General features: G+C 47.1%; 1 protein-coding gene across 2 annotated transcripts in view; it reads left to right on the top strand.

The window, feature by feature from the left end:
• Positions 1–25,000, top strand: part of LOC118283309 (spectrin beta chain, non-erythrocytic 1-like) — a 73,540-nt gene that overhangs the window by 7,716 nt on the left and 40,824 nt on the right. Inside the window, exon 2 of one of the 2 annotated variants that reach the window (XM_035605143.2) lies at positions 12,661–12,956. In XM_035605143.2, coding sequence (XP_035461036.2) covers positions 12,809–12,956 — 148 coding nt within the window. In that variant the 5' untranslated portion in view covers positions 12,661–12,808. Of the gene's footprint in view, positions 1–12,660; positions 12,957–17,712; positions 18,519–25,000 lie in introns of those variants that run through there. The other variant, XM_035605142.2, reaches the window with a different exon arrangement.

The raw sequence follows: 25,000 nt of genomic DNA, 5'->3' as shown, positions 1-25,000 counted from the left end.
ATAATACTCAGCTGTGAGATTCTCACTGACTTTTAATGGATCCTGTCGCCTTATGAAACCACATTTAAATCCACCAGATCCAGATTTTTATTTATCTCCAGGCCAAATCTCTCACACTCATAAAATTTGGGATTTCGTCTAGATCCATGAATTATTCTGCCTGAAATCAAAATAATATGCATTAGATTTTGTATTCATGGCTAACCCTAATGATGTAGAAAAAATCCCCAATAATCTTCTCGTTCAGTCGTCGGCTCTTTGAAAAGGCCGGAGAGAGAAACGTCTCCACGTGTCTCTTTAAAAAACCTTCTGTTCAAATCTGAATATTTTCCCACACGTTTTAACCATTTTGAAAAAAATGCACTGGTGCGATTAATCGATAATCAAAGGAGCTGCTGTTTTTATTCTTTTCGTGTCAGTGTCAGAAAAATATGTATTATAACTAGTTAAAAAGAACATGCTGATCGTAGAAAGAACAGTCTGTATTGGTATCTTATTCTAACAGTCAGTGCGACAGGTGGACGCTCCGTCCTGAACCTGCTCCGCTCAGGAATGTGTCTGATCCTGATTCAACACTGAGATCAGCAGGAAGCGAAGAGCGGAACAAAAGAACTATAGTCACTGAACACACACACACACACACACACACACACACACACACACACGTACGTCCTGTCGAATAGATTAGATCTGACATCCCACAATGCACTGCAGCATGAGCCTGGCAGGATTGTGAGCTGGAGAGAGAGAGTGAAAGTGTCTGGCAGCTGTCCAGGTCGAGATGATGGGATGGATGATCGCCATGACGACACGGCCGACCCTCCAATCTGGGCTGTGAAGAGCCGAGCGTTGCGTGCGGTGTGTGTTCCTGTGTGTGTGTGTGTGTGTGTGTGTGTGTGTGTGTGTGTGGTATTTTTGGAATGGAGCTGAAGTGTTGATCTGATTCCATCGGTTTCATGGTGAAACAGATATGCAGTTTTTCCAAATTAATATAAAAAAACCTTTATTAATAATAATATATATTGAGTCAGGGTAATTATAAGTCGTCGTTTTCCTCATCAATCTGCAACTAATGTTTATTTTCACCAACTAATCGAGTCATCTGATTTATTATTTTTCCAATCAATAGTTTAAAAAAAAAATCCTGTCACAACTTCCCGGCCGTTATTGATTATTGTCTCGACTTATTATTGAAACACCAAGTCATAAACATTATGACGTTGACTTAATTAAATAATTAATTCTTCACTTATGGTTTAAGAAGAAAAAAAAAAGTCTTATCCAGTTTCATGTCGCAGGGAAAGGTCAGAGGTCAGAGACTTCAGTATATTCTTCTTTTTAGAATGAGACTGCATTTTGATAACTGAGAGTTAACGTCGTGTGTGTGTGTGTGTGTGTGTGTGTGTGTGTGTGTGTGTGTGTGTGTGTGTGTGTGTGTGTGTGTGTGTGTGTGTGTGTGTGTGTGTGTGTGTGTGTGTGTGTGTGTGTGTGTGTGTGTGTGTGTGTGTGTGTGTGTGTGTGTAAGCATGACTGAAGACTGGAGGGAGGAGGCGGAGGAAGAGGGAGATGAAAGGACAAGGGAGAGGAAGAGAAAAGAAAGTAGGAAGAGGTCGACTTGGAAGAGGTTGGAATGCAGAGAGGAGGATTTGGAAGAAAAGAGAGAGGGTGGAGGAGAGAGAGGAAAAAGAAAGGAGGAAGGGAGGAGGAGGATAAAGGTGAAAGAACGAGATGATAAGGCGTGAAGGTTTTCTCAGACTTGAATCTTCCCCTCCCCTCCCTCCTCCCCTCCCTCCCTCTCCCCCCTTGGCGTCCCTCCAGCCGCTCCACCCTCCGACTCTGTGATCCGTCCTGCTTCTATCAGACACACACACACACACACACACACACACACACACACACACACACACACACACACACACACACACACACACACACACACACACACACACACACACACACACACACACACACACACACTCTCTCTCTCTGGCCTCTGTCAGCTTCTCATTCCGGGCCTGCAGAGTTTCCGTGCGACAGGTCGTCTTCAGTGTTGTCGCGTTGTCCCTCGGACACGCTACACGACGTGATGTCTTGTAACCGCGACGATATCAGTCGCCGTGCTGTTCACACTACGTGACTTTACGCTGGTTTTTCTCCGATTTGCGAATAGTTTTTTTGTCAGTGAGCGGAAATCAGGCTCAAAACATCTGGTGTGAACTCTGCGTTAATCTGCTGAACGCTGCTCCGACTGAGTCTCCCACAGAGGATTTGGATCTGAACAGTCTCCTCCTCTGAATCAGTCGAGTCTTGGAGCAGCGACGCTGAAGCGGAACAGTAAATCTGCAGATCTGCAGCCGGTGACTCCGCCTCCGGCGTCCGGCGTCCTGGTGTCCTGCGTCTGTGTGAGACGGATCAGCTGTGACTCTCTCTGACTCCGTCTGACGTTCAGTCGGACGGAAGGTCGTGTGGTTCTGGAGCTGCAGTAAACACTCGTCGTCGGGCGGATCAGGACCACGTCTGAAGTTTCCTCTTGACCTCTGACCCTTTATCTCGAGTGTTTCTCTCCTCACTCCGTCTAATCACTCGTTCCTTCTCTTCCTCCTCACATTCCTTCTCTCCATCTTTTCCTCGTGCAGCCCCTCGTGAATGTCTTTCACCCCCCCCCCCCCATCTCCCCATCTTCTTCTTCTACATATCGAATCATGACACTCGTGTTGGATGTGGAGAGCGAGTCAACAGGCCGAGTGTCCGAGCCGTAATCACTGGACTTTCCAGATCGCTCCGGTTCGTGGAAAGTTCAGGTTTTTCCCGTCAACTCGTCTCTTTCAGTGTGAAGGTCACGGATGAGATCGTCGCTAGAAACCGCTGGTAACGAGAGAAAAGCTTCTTTCTCTCTCTCTGTCTGACAAATTACAGCTTAACTTCATTAAGAACCTCTGATTGCATCAGAAGCCGAGCGGCGTTCCTCCGCCCTCGCTCGCGTCAGCGTGTTGTTGTCGCCGGGCGTCCGGACGGACAATCGGTCTGTCTGTCTGTCTGTCTGTCTGTCTGTCTGTCTGTGTCTCCGTCTGTCTGTCTGTCTCTCCGTCTGTCTGCGAGCTCAGACACAGCGGACATTCAGAAATGGATATGAGGCAATAATTGTGCAGTTTATGAGGGAATATCACGAAAGCCACCCGCTCCTCTTCACTGATGTTACTCACAGACTTCATCATCTACAGTTTGTTTCTCAGACTGTAAAGCCCCAGTGTGTAATTTTTCATAATTCTCTGGCGCCATCCGGTGGTAAAGATGTAAACCGCAACCGACTGAGCGACCGACAGGGGACACTGTAAAGGGAACCGACAGAGAAGCTCCTGAACGCCTCGTCGGTCGTCCGGACGATACTTCCCTAACTTTGTGATGTCACATCCTCACTGTGTAAAACGTCAAAAAACTAATCCCACAGATTAAAATACTCTAAGCGGGCATTTAATCTCATCCATCGGAGAATAGTATTAAGATTCATCCTCATCAGTAGTCATGCGTCACCAGGTGGTGTTGGAGAAATGATACCTCAAACAATAATTTCATTTATTCATTTATTGTTTTTGCCTCGAATTCCATGTGCGTCCATAACGCACATGGAATTCTTCCTAGAAAACCCCCAGAGACGTCATTCAAATGAATTGATTTTTTTCTCTTCACAGCTGAGAGATGTGGCGGGGCGGTAGACTGTGTGTGTGTGTGTGTGTGTGTGTGTGTGTGTGTGTGTGTGTGTGTGTGTGTGTGTGTGTGTGTGTGTGTGTGTGTGTGTGTGTGTGTGTGTGTGTGTGTGTGTGTGTGTGTGTGTGTGTGTGTGTGTGTGTGTGTGTGTGTGTGTGTGTGTGAGCGGCGGGCGGCGGAGACGCTGTTTGTTTGGACGTGAGCGAAAGCAGCCAGGCGGGAAAACTGTGGGAGAGTTTGGACCGGGAACGACGGGGGAAAGAGGGGGAGAGGTGGGGAGGAGGAGGAGGCGTTTCATGGTTAAGGTCAAACTCTGGGAAATGAAACAGATTCACGCTCGTGTGTGGAGCTTCACTCGCCCCCGTCGGCTCCTTATCAGCGTTCAGACGGGAGGAAACGGAATTCTTTGGATTTTTTCCCCTCGCGTCTCCGCGGGGTCAAATAGAACCACAGGTCGAGTCAGATAAAAAGTCGGCGTTGAAAGATTCCACAGATTCCCTGCGCGCGCCGACCGTGCCACTCGGCGGCCATCTTGGCTCACAGGGCGTCGGGCCTCGTCCAGATCCTAAGCTGCGTTCCTTTCTTCGTGAAAGGTACATGTGTGGACGCTGTCCTTTTTCTGTCTGCATGCATGAAGACTGCTCAGACACTCTGCCCCCGTGACCTCCTTTCGAGCTCAACAAGAAAAGTTCTGACTCGAAAGAAAAAGAACTAGAACACGAAATAATGGATTTGTGGAGTGAACGACTCCGAGTGCAGATCTTTCCCTCTCGCCCACGTCCTCCCACTCGCTCGAGTCATCGCACCATCTACTGTGATGCTCACTGCTCTTATCCATCTCTCTCTCACACACACACACACACACACACACCCCTCCTCTATATAAACATGTAGAAGTCTCATTAGTTGCTGGTGTTTATGTAAAAAACCCTTTAAACATTTGACTGAAATCAAATAGTGAGATGAAACCTGCTGCTGCTGGAAACTGTTACACAACCTTCTCTCTCTGTCCTCAGTCGTTCTCTCTCTCCGGTGTGTGTGTGTGTGTGTGTGTGTGTGTGTGTGTGTGTGTGTGTGTGTGTGTGTGTGTGTGTGTGTGTGTGTGTGTGTGTGTGTGTGTGTGTGTGTGTGTGTGTGTGTGTGTGTGTGTGTGTGTGTGTGTGTGTGTGTGTGTGTGTGTGTGTTTTCACATCAAACACGCTGCAATGTTATGAGACAGGAGTGGAAGCCATCACTGGGTTTTATTGGCTGGCGTGTGTGTGTGTGTGTGTGTGTGTGTGTGGTCTCGGGCTGATGCAACGCTGACATCTATATTTCCTGGTCGAACAAAGGATGCAGCGTGTCCTCAACTGTTACTAATGGACGGACACACACACACACACACACACACACACACACACACACACACACACAGAGCACTCAGGACCCTGGATTATTAATAGTATTGGAGCTTCATGCTTAACTACATGGTGTGTGTGTGTGTGTGTGTGTGTGTGTGTGTGTGTGTGTGTGTGTGTGTGTGTGTGTGTGTGTGTGTGTGTGTGTGTGTGTGTGTGTGTGTGTGTGTGTGTGTGTGTGTGTGTGTGTGTGTGTGTGTGTGTGTGTGTGTGTGTGTGTTGTTAAGTGCCTGCAGTGCTGTATCTACATGATGGACTGAATATTGGTTCGTGTGAGTGTCTGTAACTGTAAAGATCTTTACAGAAACACAAAAAAAGAGTCATGGGGTGTGTGTACCGGCTATATGATTACCCCCACGCACGCACGCACACACGTGAGCAAGCTAACACGAACAGATGATTTATTCATGGTGAAGTTATCAAATATGGATTCACAAAAATACTCCACATTGAACGCAGCACGACAACACTGAGCGCACCGTGTTGTGTGTGTGTGTGTGTGTGTGTTCTGTGTTGTATCGATACAGCACGACACATCGTCGTCACACACAACATCCAGGGGCGTAACAATAATCAACATGTTTTTACCAGACACACGTTGATATGACGTCTAATTTACTGGAGCGTAAATCACCTCATACTCTTCGTCTTCGTCTTCCTCATCTCCCTCTGTGGTTTAAAGGCTCCGCCTGTAGAAACAGCGCCACCTGCTGTTTGTCGTCACCTTCGCACGACAGCAGTGAGACGTGAACGCACATTTATTATTCACCATATTTTCCTTGGGAGGCTTCCCTTTGACATCTGGGGTGAATCTGTCTCCTTTACAGATCAGACCCGTGATATAAAACCAGATGATATTAGTCTTTTTTTTTTAACGAGGCGCAAATAATAAGATGCAGGATGTTTATCTCTGATATTGTTAGTAAACCGTCGTGTAATATTGATGGAGGGATCACGGTCGTGTGTGTGTTTGCAGCGGCAGCTCGTGTCCAGTTTCCTCTGTCCCTTTGCCTCCGCGCGCTGACGCCACCACATGACTAATTGACGGCGAGGAGCCGCCGCCCTCATCAGAGCGGCTGCCTCGCTGTGGAGTCGCCCCGCAGCTGGCTCGGGGCGTGGCCCGACTCTGGCTCCGGTTCTGGTCGGTTTGAAGCCGCGAGACGAGAATGAACGACATGTCGAAGAAAGTCACTAACTCAACATGACGTTTCCCAGAATGCCTCAGAGGTCAGAGGTCAACGAGCTGCTGAGGGGGCCGCATGTGTTAGCGCACACGTAGTGACGTCACGTGATCAGTGGTTTCAATTCGTGTTCTCATTAAGTTTGTAGAAAAACGTATCGGTGAATCAGAGTCGACTCTCTCTCTCTCTCTCTCTGTGTAGTCACTGCTGTGCTCGCTCGCCCTCTTGGACGTGTGATCTCATCCCCTCCGCCCGCCGACACATTCCTCTGCTCTCAGCCCTTTATTCCCTCTCGCTCTTTTGTTGTGTGTGTGTGTGTGTGTGTGTGTGTGTGTGTGTGTGTGTGTGTGTGTGTGTGTGTGTGTGTGTGTGTGTGTGTGTGTGTGTGTGTGTGTGTGTGTGTGTGTGTGTGTGTGTGTGTGTGTGTGTGTGTGTGTGTGTGTGTGTGGCCCCTCTGAATGAATATGAGAGAGAGAGAGAGAGAGAGAAAATGTCTGAGGAACAATTTCACTTTTTTAACTTTGTCAGTATTTTTTTTTCATGTTTGATGATATTTTCTGTCGGAGCATTTGTGTCTCTGTAGCAACAGTTGCCATGGAGTCGGCAGTCGAGTGGTTTCCGCCTCCGCTCGGCCGACAGTCGTGGGCGCGATTTTCGTACGTCACATTCTCCTGATCGTTCAGACATTCACTCGGACTCGAGCAGGTTTGGTTAGATCTGGGAGGTCAAAGGTCAAAGGGCAAGGACACTGGGACATAACTGAACTTATTTTAAGAATTCATTCGCTAAATTTTAGACAGAATTGGTAGTAAAGAGGGTTTATGACGACGACCCCCCTAAACGGGTCAATTTTATACACTGTAAATAAAGATGGACGACAAAGATGGTATCGAGGCCCCGCCCACATGTGCTCTCGACCAATCGTGTGTGTCAGCTGTCAATCATGACGTCTGGTGATCTTTGTTTGATTTTCAAAGACCGAACATGAGTAAAAGGGGGAGGGGAGGGGCTTTGTGTGTGTGTGTGTGTGTGTGTGTCTGTTTGGTTCATTGGCTAATTGATTGATTGGTGTAACCGTGGCAACCACAAACCACATTAGCAGTTAACCTTTTGGTGCCTATTGCCGACTGACCCGGTGACATAATAACTCTGTCAGCTGATATTTCAGATTTAGCGACTGTAACGCATCGATAGATTAAAACAAAGACAAACTCCTGTCTCTGCTTTTTACAGCAGAGAAATGAAAAGTCATTCTTCCCGCTGCCGCTTTTGTCTCGTGTCGTAGTCACATGGAGACGGATTCGCCCACGGACGCTGTTCACGTGTCGATGTGAACGGTCGCACGCCCGCCGCCTCAACGACCGCCGTCAGAAGACGGAGGATCCAACAGGAAGTGAAAAGTCTCTCCCCGAGGATCCAACAGGAACAGAGGCTGATTGATCATCTGTCGCTCCACTGATCAGCTGATCGGCTGATTTCACAAAAAGCATTTTTCTCTTCCTCACGTTTCCTGCGTCGTCGCTTCGTTTTTCTTTTCACTTTCTTTAACATGGCGAGAAACACGGGACGATACGACACACACACACACACTCACAGTTACAAACATATATATATATATCTATATCTATATCTATATATCTATATCTATATATCTGCGCTCTTCGATGCTGAGATTTGTGTTTTTGGGGCAAAAGTTAAAATCATCTGCACTGCGACACAAGGAAACCGGAGCGACACTTCCTGTACCCGCTCCGTCTGTTGACCGCATGCCGCTGCCGTCCTCACACCCAGTGGCGGCGGCGGTGGACGGGAACGTTTTTGAACTCCCGCCTGCTGACGCCGACGTGTTTGATTCTGTTTGATGGTTTCAGGTCAGAGGACTGCTGCTGCCCCACATGTGTGGCCTAGATAACACGCACGCATGCACGCACGCACGCACAGTATGTGTGCATATGTAGGACGTGTGTGTGTGTGTGTGTGTGTGTGTGTGTGTGTGTGTGTGTGTGTGTGTGTGTGTGTGTGTGTGTGTGTGTGTGTGTGTGTGTGTGTGTGTGTGTGTGTGTGTGTGTGTGTGTGTGTGTGTGTGTGTGTGTGTGTGTGTGTGTGTGTGTGGTGGAGCGTTCAGGACGAGGGATGCGGCGGCATGCATCCGGCTCGTCCTGCGTGGGAGTCTGAATGCGACACTTTGACAGCAGATGCTGGGTCCTTTTTTTCCCGGTTGCCATGGCGAACAATTGATGCTCGAATTGCACTCAAAATTACAGACGTCTGTTCTCCCATCTGCTCATCGCGTGACAGAACGACGTCGGTCTCACGTCGTCGTCGTCGTCGCTCGTTTCAGAGTTTCAGTAACGTACTGTACTTCTTCTTCTTCTTCTTCTGCTTCTTCTTCTGCTTCTTCTTCTTCTTCCCTCCAGACGCTGCTGCAGCGTCGTCTCTCTGTGATTTTGGCTTCGGCCTCGGTGAAGTTTTCCATCTCTCTCTCCAGCCGAGAGTCTTTTGTGCGGCTGTCAGGAGAGAGACACACAATGGGTGCCGGGACAAACGGTTACCATGGAGACGTGTGGGTTTTGCATCGTCGACTCAGAGAGAGAATGAGAATAATTTACTACGGGTCGTAATTAAATGTTTGTGGGTGAAGTTTTTAATCACTTTAGTTGGTTTCATTATCCTCAAATCCTCAGATAGGCTTTTTATTATGAGATTAAAATTGATGCATTAATCTAGAGAGAGAGGGAGAGAGAGGGAGAGAAAGAGAGAGAGAGTGCTGATTGCAGTGAAGCATGCTGGGAGGTGACAGGTGGGAGGAGGAGGAGGAGGAGGACGTGGGCGAGTGAGAGTAAGAGAAAGACTTGAACGCAGCGTCCTGTGGTCAGAGTCGGGCGTGGGTGTTGCATTGTCGGAAATGTAGGAACCAGTGTTTTTTTTTTTACGGTCTAAATCTTTTTACCTCTGTTGAGAAAAATGTTGCAGCTGAAACGATTATTGTTGTTCAGAGTCGTTGAAAACTTTAAACCACTTCCAACGGGGCTCGTTCAGATTTTATTCAACCAACGGGTCAAAACTAAAAGATATTTCAGTTTTTAAACTTTTATATTTTACATGTTGACGCCTGTCGTCATCCTCATCATCCTCATCCTCATCATCATCATCATCATCATCATCTCTATTTCTGTCCTTCCTGTTTTCAGCCAGTGTCATCACTGCCTCTCCTCCCTTATCTCTCAATTCTGTCTCTTTCTCTCTGCCTATAAATAAGACACACACACACACACACACACACACACACACACACACACACACACACACACACTTACTTGTTCCCCTCTCTCTCCCCCTTTCCTTCTCTCTCCACGCTCTCTTTCGCCCTTCGTCCTGTCCACAGATGACGTCATAGTTTCAGGTCGTCTCTCTCTCTCTCTCTCTCTCTCTCTCTCTCTCTCTCCAGTCATTCTGCTCGTAAGGAATCTGTCTCGCCCTCATTTTGCAGCCCTGCATGACACAATTTCTAAAAGTGTGTGTGTGTGTGTGTGTGTGTGTGTGTGTGTGTGTGTGTGTGTGTGTGTGTGTGTGTGTGTGTGTGTGTGTGTGTGTGTGTGTGTGTGTGTGTGTGTGTGTGTGTGTGTGTGTGTGTGTGTGTGTGTGTGTGTGTGTGGTCATGACTCCGTGGCTGGTGCGTGTGTCTATGCGTCCGTGTGCTTTATCGCTTCTGCATTAGTGCACATTGTGTTAGCCTCACTCAGGCAACACACACACACACACACACACAGTCAGGGTCTCAGTGGTGTCGTATTTTTAGCGTAGCAACACAAGCAGCAGCTCCAGCCTGACTGGTTGTTGAGCTGCAAGTGGGAGGCAGACACACACACACACACACACACACACACACACACACACACACACACACCGTCTCAGTGTGTATCTGAGAAATATTTTTTGCTCTGCAGACTCTCCGGAGGCAGAAAGCTTCTCATTGGTCAGATTTAGATGTCTGTGGGCGTCGCCTAGAGGAAGCGCTGGCGATGTGATGCAGCCAATCAGTGAACAGATCTGAGCCTGTGTATTGATCGTTTTAATATGAACGAGATGAAAGTTTATCAGCGTGAGAACAACGGGATTATCTGCTGATGAGTCTCTTTGTCTCTGCAGCAACAGAAAATGTAACAAAACTCCTTCAGTTTTCAAAAGAGTGAAGGTGGCGTTTAATATCTTGTACTTGATCACAAACACCTTTTTCTGTGATGTTGAGACAAATTTCAGATTTGTCAAGAAGAAAAAAGAGCAGCAACTAAAAATTATTAAAATGGAGATTAGTCTCTCAATTACTTGGAAAATAAAAGAATGTCAGAAAATAGTGAAAAGTTCTGTCACAACTTTCAAAAAGAAATTCTGATGGATTTAAAAAAATAAAATTGTATTCCGTAACCCAAAAATATTTTGTCCAAATAAGACATACAAACGACATGAAAGAAACGAGAAGATCCATAAATCAATTGTTTTCTTTTTGCTCGTTATTAATCAACCATCAGCAAATAAGTTCATATATTTCTTAACATTCAGTATTTTATGAAGTTCAGATAGAAATGTTCGATGATTAAAGACCAATCCTCATCGATTGTCAACATCAGTCCAAAGTGTTGAATTGATTCATGTTCAGCCTCTTGTTTTATGGGATGATGGAAATATATTCATGGCAGCAAACCAATAAATCTTTATTTTAAATTCGTCAGGTGACGCTGACACGTGACCTCAGCACTGCGCTCGCTCAGTTCGTGTCGAGTCACGGTGACTGTCGACTCGCCACTCGCTCCGTCTGTCTAAACTCCCTCGGCGACGGCAAACGCCTCGTCTGCACTTTAACAAAGCGTCAATAATAATAATAATAATAATAAGTGCACCAAACTTTTTCATTCACGGTGAATCAGCAGCAGAGACGGAGATTGATTTTCATCCTTCCGGCCCGAGGAGGAGGCCTGAAAGGACATAAAGAGCCGCACACTTCCTCTTACATACAGTAGTTATACATCACATTCTCATTTTCCACATTTGACATGAATTTACTGACGGTTAAATAAAAAAATGAAGATCATATTGAAGGATTTATGGAACTTGTGCGTCAGCAACTGTTCAAACGATCTATCAGCAATAAGCTTGGGTTACTGCCTCTTTAACCACATGTCAGAGGTCGAAGGTCACTTGGTTTTGGGACGAAGCGGCTGATCTGAAGACGTCGTCATGGCGCTGCACAATTTAACCATTGAGTCCGTTAATAAGAGAAGATAATCAATCTATTAGTAATTAATCAATAATGAAAGTAGATATCTAAAGGCAGAATTGTGTGTGTGTGTGTGTGTGTGTGTGTGTGTGTGTGTGTGTGTTATTGTTTCTCACATGTTGTAGTATCGCTCTGTGACCAGAGGGCGGCGCCACTCTCTCAGTTTAGAGATGAAGTTGTTGCAGAAGATAGAAAAAAGCAGCTGTTCGGGCTGCAGCCAATCACAGAGCAGAGTGTGCGTCACTTCACATCGTTTTCCCTCCAGTTGTGTATTTTAATAAAACTGTAACACTCCTGATGTCACTGATAACAACGGGACATCTCATTGTGTCGCATATTTAAAGACAAATACACAGAAATTAAATAGATTTATTAATGATATTTATAGCTTATATGACGTCGTCTGCTGATGCAGAAACACGTGAAAAAATGAATGTCGTAGATCTGGAACATCTGCAGAAAGTTTATCAGCAGCTGTTGAGACAATTTATTTATTCTCTGAAGTCAATTTTTTCCACCAGATCGTTAAAGTGAACATGAAGTGATGAATATTATTTGTCTTGTGTAACTGTAAATATGAATCTCAAACTTTCTGTCAAACAAAACAAGGAATGTGAAGAAATCAGGTTGGAGTTAAAATGACGTGGTCACAGATGTTTTGTCTACTTATAGGGTTTAATAGAATTTTTTTTTATCATTTATGAATTTTAGACATTTTAATAGTTCTTTTCAATTTTTTAAAATATATTTTTTGTTATATTTTATTATCTAAAATAGTTAATTGCCCCAGTGTGGCATTAATAAAGTATTTTCGTACCGTATCGTTTAGTTTTGTATCGTTTCATATCTTTTCGTATCTTTTCGTATCGTCCCGTATCTTTTCGTATCGTTTAGTTTCGTATCTAGTCATATTGTATCTTTTTCGTATTGTATCGTTATTGCATCGTACCGTATCTTTTTGTACCGTACCGTAATCTTGAGGAGAAAGAAGTGAAATGTTTTTCTCCGATGATGTCGTGCATCCTCATGTTTATTTATTATCTTGATTATCGTTCAGTATCTTTCACTAACGTCATCTCTGTTGTTTCTTTGTACTTCGCAGGTTGTAGACAAGTCTCTCGGCCAATCAGAGCCGATCTGAGTGTGTGTGTGAGAGGGTCCCTAGCTAACGGCATCAGGCAGCAGCTGGACGGACTCGGAGGCGGCGGCAGCAGGAGCGGCGGCGGGGGCGGAGTCGCTTCGAGGTCAAGATGACGTCGGTAGCGGCGGAGTTCGACCACATGGAGATCCAGCAGCAGTACAGCGACGGCGTCAACAACCGCTGGGACGCCGACGACTGGGACAACGAGAACAGCTCGGCCCGACTGTTCGAGCGCTCGCGCATCAAGGCCCTCGCAGGTAGGACCACGTCTAAAGAACCGCAACCTCGTGCTCTTCATTGGCTGGCGAACGGACTCGGGGCCTGTTGGTTTCTGATTTGTTGGAACAGGAAGAAGTTGTTGGGGGTTTGAGTAAAGCCCTAAATGAGCAGAGACATGCAGGCACACGATTGGCCGAGAGCTGATCATGTGACTGCAGGTACAGGAATCGGGTGGGTTTGGGAAACCTCCCAGCATGCAAAGGGGCAATCCTCCAAATGACGTCACCAGCACAAGATGGCGGCGCCTATGTACGAGATATTTTGGCTTCATTTTTGTACAATGAGACGTCGTGTCGTCCATCTTTATATACTGTGTGTGTGTGTGTGTGTGTGTGCGTTACAGTAACTCTACCTCTCTCTCCTCCTGCTGTTTCGACCCTGACTGCTCCAGTCGTGTCGCACTTCACTAAATAATTCACACCAGTGTTAAATATGCAGGAGAAGGCTGAGTGTGTGTGTGTGTGTGTGTGTGTGTGTGTGTGTGTGTGTGTGTGTGTGTGTGTGTGTGTGTGTGTGTGTGTGTGTGTGTGTGTGTGTGTGTGTGTGTGTGTGTGTGTGTGTGTGTGTGTGTGTGTGTGTGTGTGTGTGTGTGTGTGTGTGTGTGTGTTTAAAGGTAAGAGGGCGGAGCTTGTATTTCCTTATGGTGAGTTTTCAGCTGCTGAGAGAAGCGATCACTCGTGTTCTAAGCTGAATTAAGTAGTTGATGTGTGTGTCGAAGTGCGAGTCGTGTTGATGATTCAGTTCATGGATCGATTGATTGAAATCACGTCAGCAGATATTTTGACAGTTGATCATTTGGATCCTTCAGTGAATTCATCTTTTTAAAAACTTACATCCCAGAAGTTTCACTTTAATGATTCACTTTCACTCCTGGTGTTCGACCACAGTGACACGTCAACAAGTGTTGTCAGACAGGACGTCGTCTGAACCTCTTCTTCCTCTTCGTCGTCTGAACCTCTTCTTCCTCTTCGTCGTCTGAACCTCTTCTTCCTCCTCCTCCTCTTCGTCGTCGTCCTCCTCTTCCTCTTCCTGATCAGGCTGAGCTCAGCAGGCTTGAGGATGTGTGGAGTGATGACATTGAATCAGCTGTGTGTGTGTGTGTGTGTGTGTGTGTGTGTGTGTGTGTGTGTGTGTGTGTGTGTGTGTGTGTGTGTGTGTGTGTGTGTGTGTGTGTGTGTGTGTGTGTGTGTGTGTGTGTGTGTGTGTGTGTGTGTGTGTGTGTGTGTGTGTGTGTGTGACGCCTCCATATGATATCCTGGGAAACACAAAACCGCCGGTCACCATGGAAACGCAGACAGATCTACTTACAGTGAAGGCAGAGACAGAAGGAGTGTGTGTGTGTGTGTTTGGTAAATTGACCTTGTGACAAACACATTTTCAGAAATAGTTTTATTCTTCGACCCGTCCGGACCTCGTCTGTGGCCCTGAGGCGTTTCTGGTCACTCTGCTTTCTCCAGAAAAGCTCAAAATAAGCTCGAGGTTCATCATCAGGGCCGGACGACGAGCGGTCGCTCCTCAGGAACGACGCTCAGACTGGACAGCGTTTAACATTTTAATAGTTCCGCTTCTTCTGTTGGTTCAAAATCAAATGCATGGATGAAACATTATTGTTAATATTCTAGAAAAATAGATCTGCAACCAACGCTCCCTGACAATCCCAATATTTCTTCAGTTAATCGATGATAAAACTTACTAAAAATAAAAGAATATGGTGCTTGGTGCCCGAGGTCATTGTGACGTCGGGTCGAACTCACTCGCGTCGTCCGATTGGGATTCGTGAACAGATTGAAACGTTCGGACTGAGGCCTCGAGGTGACGACGACTCAGTGAACCGCTCGGTAATCAGAAGCAGGAACCGTCCAGGTTCCCCACGGAGAGGAACACACACACACACACACACACACACACACACACTTCCTGCTCCGAGGACCAGATGGTGGAATGCTGGGAATGTCGCTGTGCCTGTTTTATTTTTTGACTCTGTGGGCGAACGTGTGGTTTGACAAAATCGGAGAAGGTGAAAGTGAAGAAGCGTTTTTTTTCTTTCCTTCTTCTGTCCATTCTCTCGTTCCCCTCTTCTCTCCTCCTGTCACTCGTCTCGTTTGTCTCCTCATCATTTCTGTTCGTGTGTCTTTGTCTCTCTTCCTTCTCGTTCTTTTTGTTTCTGTCATTTCAACCAAAAGTTGAACTTTTACTCCCAGAAACTTTATTTCGAAAGAACCCACGTTTCCGTCAGACGGTCGGTTCCCAATCGAGGGGAAGTTAAAGAGCAAAAAATGATCCTTCGCGCGAGAGCTGGCGATTATTGTCATTGTAGATTAATGTGTCCATCTGTTTGGTCCAGGAAATGTTGATTGTGCTTCCCAAAACTCCAAGACGACGTCTTTTTTGTTGTCGTCCAGACGTTAAAGATAAACCCCTCAGACGGGGTTGAGCCGTCCAACATGGCCGCCGTGGCCCTGCCGACCTCGCAGGAATGCCTTTGAGCGGTCGGGGGGGCGAGGCGGCGCGTCGGTGTGAAATTCGCCACGCGAGTTAGAATCCTGAACGCAGCTCGTCTTCGTCGAGCAGCTGCAGCTCTGACTTCGTATTTCTTTTTTTAAATAGTTTTCAAGCAGCATATTTTCATGTGTCGTCCCCCCCCCGGGGCGTCCTCCCATGAATGGTGCGCTTGGTTCGTTGGCCGGGGTCGCCCCCGTGAGGCCGAGTCATGAGGAAGCCAGATGACGGCGGGGAACTCGGCGTGACGCTCGGCAGGCAGAACATTATGTCATGCAGCTGATCGACGCCACGCCAGAGCAGAGAAAGTTTGCTCCATCTGTTGTCTGTTTGCTGTGACCTCTGACCTTTGACCCCCCCCCCCCCCCAGCTCTGGCCTGGGGAGCTGCTGAAGCTCCTCCAGGTTTTTCAGATCAACTCCTCACGTTGACCCCGACGCCATCTTGAAATACTGAAGCCACGGGTTTGTTTTTACTACAAAGTCTGGTGGAGGAGAACCGTCATCTGAACGTGCATTGAATTTTAGGACTGGAATATAACTTTATGGTTGCAGATGTATAAAACTGTTATGAGTTTATACTCCGGCTGAGTGAGTTGTTTGTCGGGCGTCGTCCGTCCGAGCGGGAGCGAGAATGGATTTTTCTTTTTTTACAAACGCACTCAATCTCGGACCCACGCCCTCATTTGTTCATCTGTTGATAATCTACCCGACTGTTCGACGCGTGCGAGGGTGAAAGTGAAACCGCGTCCGGGCGCGGCTGCCGCCTTTTCACGCAGGAGGTCAAAGCTCGTGTTTGGCGAGCGAAGGCGGCGGAGTGTAAATTCATTACACACAGGTGAAGTGTGCAAGGTGTACGGTGACCTCTGACCTCCCCGCTGTCACTTCCTGTCATGGACGGAGGCGCTAGAGCAAACCCGAGCTGATCATCATGCATGATTATCATTTATTGATTTTAATTTTTTGTTCCTTGCAGCAAAAATATCTGCAGTGTTTTCTTCCCCGTCACTCCGTCCTCTTTGTTCCATGGGTGGATTCAGATTTTCCTTCCTATCGTCTCTTTCCTTTCTACAACTTCCTCAGACAATCGGACAATTGGACCACACCCCGTGTATTGTGTTGAGGTCGTGACCTGTGACCTTTGACCTCCCCCATGTTTGGTTGTGTGACGTCACAGTCGGTTACGCAGGAAGCGAAGCTGATAGTCGTGTGTGTGTGTGTGTGTGTGTGTGTGTGTGTGTGTGTGTGTGTGTGTGTGTGTGTGTGTGTGTGTGTGTGTGTGTGTGTGTGTGTGTGTGTGTGTGTGTGTGTGTGTGTGTGTGTGTGTGTGTGTGTGTGTGTGTGTCGTTTGACGGCAGCATCAAACAGGAAGTGCTGGCCGGCCTCCGACAGGAAGAACATCTCCACAGCCTCTAATATTAGAGCTCAGATAGTGGGAGGATGTTTGGACGTCCCGCGTGTGAGCGATGAGCTCGGAGAGAAACGCAGGAACACACACACTTCGCACCGTTTCCTTCCTCCTGGTGCCACTCGTCTGCACACTTATGTTTCTTATGTTTTCTTCATTATCTGTATGAAGCCGCGGTGTCCAGATGAATCTGATGAAACAGAATGAGCATTTTTTTCACATGATCCATCCGTGCGTGCGTGCATGTGTCTATGAGAGATACTTTCCCCTCTGTGAATTGACTCTCAGTCTGTTTCCACCAAAGAAAATGTAATTTCTCAGCGTCATTTCACGCAGCGTCACAGTCTGAGACTCCAAATCCCAACTGAACAACCATCTGACTTTGATTTAATTACATTTATTATTTATATATTTGATATTGCACAAGTACACTGCACATTATCGTAAGTAGTGTTTGACATCGTTACGTCACATACGTTATTCACCTCAGATTCTGTTTCTACTTTATTTCCTCGTCACAGTTTCCTCCTGTGCAGCTGCACTTTGACACTGAAGTTTCACCTTTATCTTTATCTCATCTCATCTTCATAGTTTCAGTGAGAAACTATTTTCATCTTCAGGGTGAACAGAGACACTCCTGCAGCTCTCTCTCTCTCCCCCTCTCGCTGTTTGTCTTTCCCTCTCTCGCCCTCCGCCCACTCCGCCCCTTATGCTAATGAGTCAATGACATCGCAGCGGAGAGCGAGGGCTGTGATTGGCCGTGGGGAGGAGTGGCCTCCCCTGCTGGCGGCCCCCTCCCCCCTGGACTCTCCGTCGGTCTGAAGGTGCTCTCAGTGTCTGAGCTGCTGCTGCTCGGCGGAGGACGAGCCCACGCGTTCCTTCTCCACCTCCCTCCCTCTCTTTCCGTCTCTCCCTCTGTTTCCTCCGCGTCTGCTCCACCGCCTCATTGTGCTGGTCCTGCAGGCGTGTGCGTGTCTGTGTGTGTGAGGACGGACGGACGGACGGACGGGTGCAGGATTCCTGGATGGAGGCGAAGGTGTGAGATCCGAGGACAATGACATAATGGATGGAGAGCGAACAGAAGCGTGATGCTGTCGCCGCGTTGCGTCTGCTGAGCCAGCGAGTTCCTGCGTCCAGAGAGAGAGAGAGAGAGAGAGAGGGACACTCTGCAGTTCACCTCCTGTGTCTCTCGCCCTGCGGGTCTCGGATTATTTCTCTACAATACCAGAAGCTGTTTTGAAACTCAGGTTTTTTTTTCCCACTGGATACAAACTGAATCCTGTTGGAAACTTTACACACAACTCTTCCCCTGAAGTTTCTCGGCCGAGCGTCTCCTCGATGACTCGTCCCGTCTGAGTCTCCCCCCTCCTTTTGGCGTTTTCATCATGGAGCTTCAGAGCGCCACCGGCGGTCTCTCCTTGCCCCTTTCCCCCGGGGCTTTCTCCCCACACTCGGACTACGCCGGCCCCGTGTCGCCGTCGCCGGGCGGCCCCGATCCGTCTCACGCCGCCAGCCCCGGCCGGGGGCCCAGCCCGAGCCTGAGCCCCGTCAGGGGGCTCAGCCCCGGCCCTGGATTCTCTGGCCAGGCTGCGTTCAACTACAACCAGCTGGAGGGAAGGTTCAAGCAGCTTCAAGGTAAGAGGAAGCGTCGCCGGAGTCCGGAGGAGCAAACGCACGATGAAGACGTGTTGGTGCAAAAAGTTCAAGTCTTGTTCATTTGCAACACGTTCGACAGATGACCAGCATCTTCGGAAGCTCTTCCTCTCTCATGGCTTCACCAGATGAAGTGACACGAAGGGAAGTGAAGCAGGAGCTCGAGTTTCTAGAAACAACTTCAGGGCTCGAGAGTCGGAGCCAGAGAAACGTCACTCAGTCTGATGGGCAGCAGCTTATTCAAATTAAAAACAGAATTTTAAGCCAGGGAGAATAAATCTCCAGAGCAAATTGGCCCGAGGAAGTGACTTCATGACCAACTTAAAAGTTGCAGCTGGAGAAGCAACTTTACGACGGTGACAGAAATCTGAATATTCTTAAATGTAGTGATGATCTGATTTATCATGACCGTGATCCATTTAAAAGAAATATAACAAACCCTGGATGTAATGTTAGAAAAGTTGTAAAATAATCGAGAAACTCTTGCACAGTTAAAGTTAAAATGTATTTAAAACAGTGAACTGGTTTCAACACCAGGTTCGTTCAAGTTCAAATTTGATTAAAGTCAACGAGACGTGAAATCAGAGTCTCTCGGCGGATGATTCAGCAGTTCTGATCTTATCTGAGTGAACTCCCCGAGTCCGAGCCGCACCCTGCAGCCGCCGGGGCTGCTGGGGGATTACTGCCTTGCTGAAGGGCCGCGGCCGAGTGGCGACCTCAGTCTCGCCCCCTCCCACGCCCAGATTCTGTCAGATGGTTGTGAGGTGACCGGTCCTTTCTCTCGCGTCCCATTAGACGTCAGGGTGTCGGCTCGCCGAGAAATGTCCAGGTGGTTTGTCACTTTCTATAATAATACCGAGGAGAAGGTGTTCTCCAAACATGCAGATGTAAAAAATAGCAATACAGAGCACCAGGACACCTTCCGCCTGAAGACCCCTGAGGTTATAAAGGTCGAAGAGAAGCTTCTACGTGACGTTTTGGAACCTTAAGTGGTGAATGACAAGGTTCTACAGGTCCTCTAGGAGTTTCTAGGGGTCTTTACGATGTCGTTGATAAAGTCCTACCTACATTTTGGAAGTTTTGGTGCCAAATGACAAGGTTCTAGAGGTCTGATAGGAGTTTCTAGGGCTCGTTTGAGGTGATCAAGTCGTAGAGAAGCTTCTACATGAAGTTTTGGAAGTTTTTGTGGCAAATGACAAGGTTCTAGAGGTTCTGTAGTAGGTTCAGGGGGTTTGAAGAAGTCCTACCAATCTGACTGGATTTTGCACTTCATATCACTGTTGTGTTGTTTGCTTTAAATATATGCCAACACGTCCTGTGCTGTAAAGCGTCTGTATCCGTAGACTCCATGAAGTTTTCCTTTTTCTTGTTCATTTTCCCTTTCTTTCCTCCCTCACACGCTCCAGCGTCGCTCTGTCAAACAATCCATCCCCTCGTGGTTTCGACGGCTGCGTTTGCGTTCGCTCTGATGTTTGACGGAGCGTCGCGTCGTCAGACGTCTGTCTGTCATTACAAGGTCCTCCGCCGTTAACGCAGACAACAGACGAAACTGACAGTGAGTCCCAGCAGAGATTATTTCATTATTCACTCATTTGACGGCCTGGTGTCGCCAAATGACGTTTGGACGATAATAGCACGCCTATTTTCCCTAAGTTGTTTCACATGTTATCACTTTGTGTATTTTAGTTTTTCACGTGTCATTTCATCCCGAACACTAACCGCGTTACATGACACACGACAAGTCCTGAAAGTGGCAATCACACGAGATCATATTGCATTTGAAATGTGGAACTTGTAATTATTGCACGATTCAGATGAAAGAAAGAGATGATGAAACTCTCCCAGCTCAGAGACTGAACGTCTCAGATTCTCTCCAATGAATGTCCATCATCGATGAAAGGATTCGTTACCAACAAGGTTGGAGAGACACTTCAGAGTGAATTTACCGGCAGGACAGATTTAGCCGAAGGCCGACGGAGCCGATGCCCTGAAACCTTCGGCGGCGTCCTCGGCTCTGAAAGCGTCTTTTCTTGCTGGAGGTCGTTTTCCAGCAGATTATTTATCGGGCTGTTTTAATTCAGAAGAAAAGACTCTCAAAGAGGGGGATTTGAAACGAGACGATGAGCTTCTGTGTGGAGGGTTTCCTAACATCTGGATGCATCTAATCAGCAGTTCAATCTGTTCCCCAAAGATCCTCCAGACCTTCAGGGCTATAAAATTAAAAAGGACCATATGAGAATCTTTGTTTCTGCCCTTTACCTCATAAGGATTTTTTTGTTCTATCCATAGGATCCTTTGCGTGAAAAAGAACTTTCCCTAAAGAACACGTCGTTGAAGGTTCATAGACGTACATTGTGTCACCCAAGGTCTTATCAGAGGAATTTTGACTTTAAGTTAATGGACCAACGTGGATTATCTGTGTGTTATCTTTTACGGATCATAAAGTTTTAGTGCCATGGTGCGAGCGGGTGTGATCCTTGCTCCAGAGTACAGCCACATTCCAGGGAATGAAGAGACGTCGTAATAAAACACAATGTCTGTGGAGCTTCTCATTCATCCAGGTCATAGTTCTCCACCAGGGGGTTGAATCTGGAGCCACTGGACTTCGTTGTAGTTTCTTGAAGATGTTTCAACTCTCATCCTAGGAGAATTGTGTTTATGCTTTGTTTGGCAGCATCTGGGAAACGTTTGCTAGGATTAACGCCGGACTAGAGCACAATGCAGCCAGCGCTCGTCCTTTAGGAGTTTCTAAGGATCCTTCGAAGGTTCTAAAGGTCGTCAAGAAGGTTCCACATGAGGTTTGGGAAGGTTTAGTGGTGAACGACAAGGTTCAAGCCATCCGATAGGAGTTTCTAGGATTCCTTTCAAAGTTCTGAAGATCGTTGAGAAGGTTCCACATGAAGTGTTGGAAGATTTAGTGGTTAATGTCAAGATTCTTGAGGTCCTTAAGGAGGTTTCAAGGGCTCATTTTGAGGTTATAAGGGTCGAAGAGATGCTTCTACGTGTTAGTGGTGAATGACGAGGTCCTTCAGGAGCTTCTTGGGTCTTTTTGATGTTCTCACGTTGTTGATGAAGCCTTACATGAATTTGGGAAGTTTTAAAAGTCAGTGGCAAGGTTCTAGAGGTCCTTTAGGAGTTTGTAGGGATCCTTTCAAGGTTCTAAAGGTCGTCAAGAAGGTTGGGAAAAAAAAGAAAGTTTGGGAAGATTTAGTGGTGAATGACAAAGTTCTAGAGGTTCGATAGGAAGTTTCCAGGGGTCTTTTCGAGGTTCTAAAGGTTTTTTGATGAAGTCCTTAATACATTTTGGAAGTTATACTGGTGAATAGCAAGGTTCTAGAGGTCCTTGAGCATACTTGAACTTGCTCAATGTGAACCCTCACATGACCAACACACTTTGGTCTGGGACAAGTGGTTTGATTTGCCTCCATCTGTACAAACACCAAAGGAGTTCTTCACTGGTCTTTATGAAACCCGGACGTCGCCTCGACTCCCTTTCCCTCCTCACAGCGGTCGACCCTCAGACTAATAAATTGGTCCGGGACCTGTTTTTTTTACGAGGGGCGGTCGTTGAGCGTTGAGAGGATATAAATTCACGGTTTGTCCATTTTGTGTCTCAGCTGGTTCGAGAAACATCACCTCGCATCCTAACACTCCCCGGGGGGTGATGAATACGGAAGCGGCCGGTGATTATTGCAATGCTAAGAGCTTCTGATGGAGGCGGGGGGGGGGCGGAACTTCCTCCTCATTAGGACGAGTATCGAGCGAACGTCCCCAGTTAGAAATCAAGCAATTATGGTCATCACATTACCAACTGAACGGACTCGTGGGAGCAGCAGTCGGTCGTCCTGAGGCCTGTTAGAGGCCCGACTGATGAACGACTCCGGGGAACAGTCGGGGATCATTTCATTTTATGTCATTCTGGTAAAATTTTGCAGAGCTTGTCACTCGTCTGACTGACTGGTGGCTGAAACTGCTCCGAGTCACTTTGTCAGGAGGCAGCTGTTGGTTAATCGTTGAATATTCCCTACCCAGGAATATTTCCCAGAATTCTCCTGCTTTTCGTCAGCAAAAAATCTGAGTTTGTCAGACAGAGACGCTGGTGTTTGTCCCCGAAGGTCCGTCCATCAATCAGGAGCTTCGAACGTTTTATTTTGAAAAGAATTTGGGCTGGTAGCGGGGCTACACTTTATTTATTTAAAATGTAGACGGAAACAGACTGATGGTGAACTGATTGACTTGTTACAACACACACCGGCTCTCGCTGTGAGATCACGTCTCGAACACACACACACACACACACACACACACACACACACACACACACACACACACACACACACACACACACACACACACACACACACACACACACACAGCCATGCTAACAAAACAAGACCAGCATCCCCCCTCGTCTCTGCTGTTGGCCCAAGCCAGCCAATCAGAGGAGGTCTCAGCGGTTTGGGAACCCCCGAGCTCTGTCTGTCTGTGTGTGTGTGTGTGTGTGTGTGTGTGTGTGTGTGTGTGTGTGTGTGTGTGTGTGTGTGTGTGTGTGTGTGTGTGTGTGTGTGTGTGTGTGTGTGTGTGTGTGTGTGTGTGTGTGTGTGTGTGTGTGTGTGTGTGTGTGTGTGTGTGTGTGTGTGTGTGTGTGTGTGTGTGTGTGGGATTAGTGTGGGCGTGTCTAACATGGTCTGGAAGGAACAAATATCCAAAGCACATTGTCATCCCTCTCTCTTTCTGTTTGAAAGGTGTTCTTCCTCCTCCTCTTTCTCATCAATATTTCATGAGCTTGTGCTGAGCGTCTGCCACTGCACCCCTCTCCCTCCCTCCCTCCCTCCATCCTCTTAGTGAAATTAAAAGACGCTTCCTCCGTCTCGACCCCGACGCCGCTCGTCACACAAAAGGTGGGATGAGAGGATCGTTCGTCCTCCATCGTCAAATTCCGCTTCTGACGTTCACATTGACTTTCACACGGAGTGTGTGTGACAGTCTGAGGAAGAACAGGGAGAAACCATGTGTGTGTGTGTGTGTGTGTGTGTGTGTGTGTGTGTGTGTGTGTGTGTGTGTGTGTGTGTGTGTGTGTGTGTGTGTGTGTGTGTGTGTGTGTGTGTGTGTGTGTGATGAAAGGGCTCTTTGATGGCAACGCTCTACTGAGCATGCTCACAACAGCAGAGAGGGGGGCGGGGCCTATGAGAGGGAGAGAAAGAAAAACATCATAAAGTAAAGACATGATAACGTGTGTGTGTGTGTTGAGAAAAGGAGAAGTTCACTGAGGTCAAATCAGTTTAAATCAGGTCATAAATTCAGTTTTGATTCACAGTTTAATCCCAAATGATTCAGATTCAGACTATCTCTGTTATTTGAATTCAGGGAAACTAAATGACGTCAGTGTTTGTGTTTCAGTCTGCAGATGTTTTTCTTTTGTCTCAGAAGTGAAAGTGTGTTTTGTGCGTTTGTGTGATGAAGGTGTGTATGAATTAATTAATAAAACACACACGCACAGGGACAATAAACCTTAATCTAATCAGTTTATAAAGAGACCTGGAGAAACTGATTATTCATAATATCAAACACTGAATGAACAAAAGTCACGGGAAACGTTTCTCCAACGTTCCAGCTTCTTCTCTATACCGTGTGTGTGTGTGTGCGTGTGTGTGTGTGTGCGTGTGCGTGTGCGTGCGTGTGCGTGTGTGTGTGTGTGTGTGTGTGTGTGTGTGTGTGTGTGTGTGTGTGTGTGTGTGTGTGTGTGTGTGTGTGTGTGTGTGTGTGTGTGTGTGTGTGTGTGTGTGTGTGTGTGTGTGTGTGTGTGTGTGTGTGTGTGTGTGTGTGTGTGCTATAAATTAATTCATACACACCTTCATCACACAGAAGCACCAAACACCTTCACTTCTGAAAATCAGATTTTTCAGATTATTGACGAGTTCGTTGGTCCTTGTGTCAGCTGACGAACCCGGTGACTCTGTCAGAAACTTATTAGATCATGATGAATGTGTGTGTCGCTGCGCTGCCGTTTCATTAGCACGGCGGCGGCGACACACACACACACACACACACACACACACACAGGTCCTCTTCTCCTCCATGAGGAATGTGAGGAGTCATCCGTTCGGGAGCAGACGCCGACGGGAAGTTCACACTTTATATCGACATGCGGCCGCAGCGTTTCGTTTGTCTGACGCGGAGAAACGGATCTGAAAAGCCTGAAAAGCAGCGTGAAGCAGGAGAAAGAGAGAGAGAGAGAGAGAGAGAGAGAGAGGAAGCATAGAGTCATAGAGTTCAGCTGTCAGTGTGTGAAAGGAACAGCAGGCCTCTAACACACACACACACACACTCTCACACACTCTTTGATTCTAAAACTTCCCAGATCTCCGGAATCTTTTTTTTTTTTTATGCCAGTAAATCATAAATGACTGTTTTGTTGCAGAAACAAAGATCTTCTCTGCGCAGCTGTGCGTGTGTGTGCGTGC

This window comes from Scophthalmus maximus, chromosome 10 (genome assembly GCF_022379125.1).
Source record: "Scophthalmus maximus strain ysfricsl-2021 chromosome 10, ASM2237912v1, whole genome shotgun sequence".
Taxonomy (NCBI): domain Eukaryota; kingdom Metazoa; phylum Chordata; class Actinopteri; order Pleuronectiformes; family Scophthalmidae; genus Scophthalmus; species Scophthalmus maximus.
Note: the sequence above shows the minus strand (reverse complement) of the source record. Positions and strands in the feature narration are given on the sequence as shown.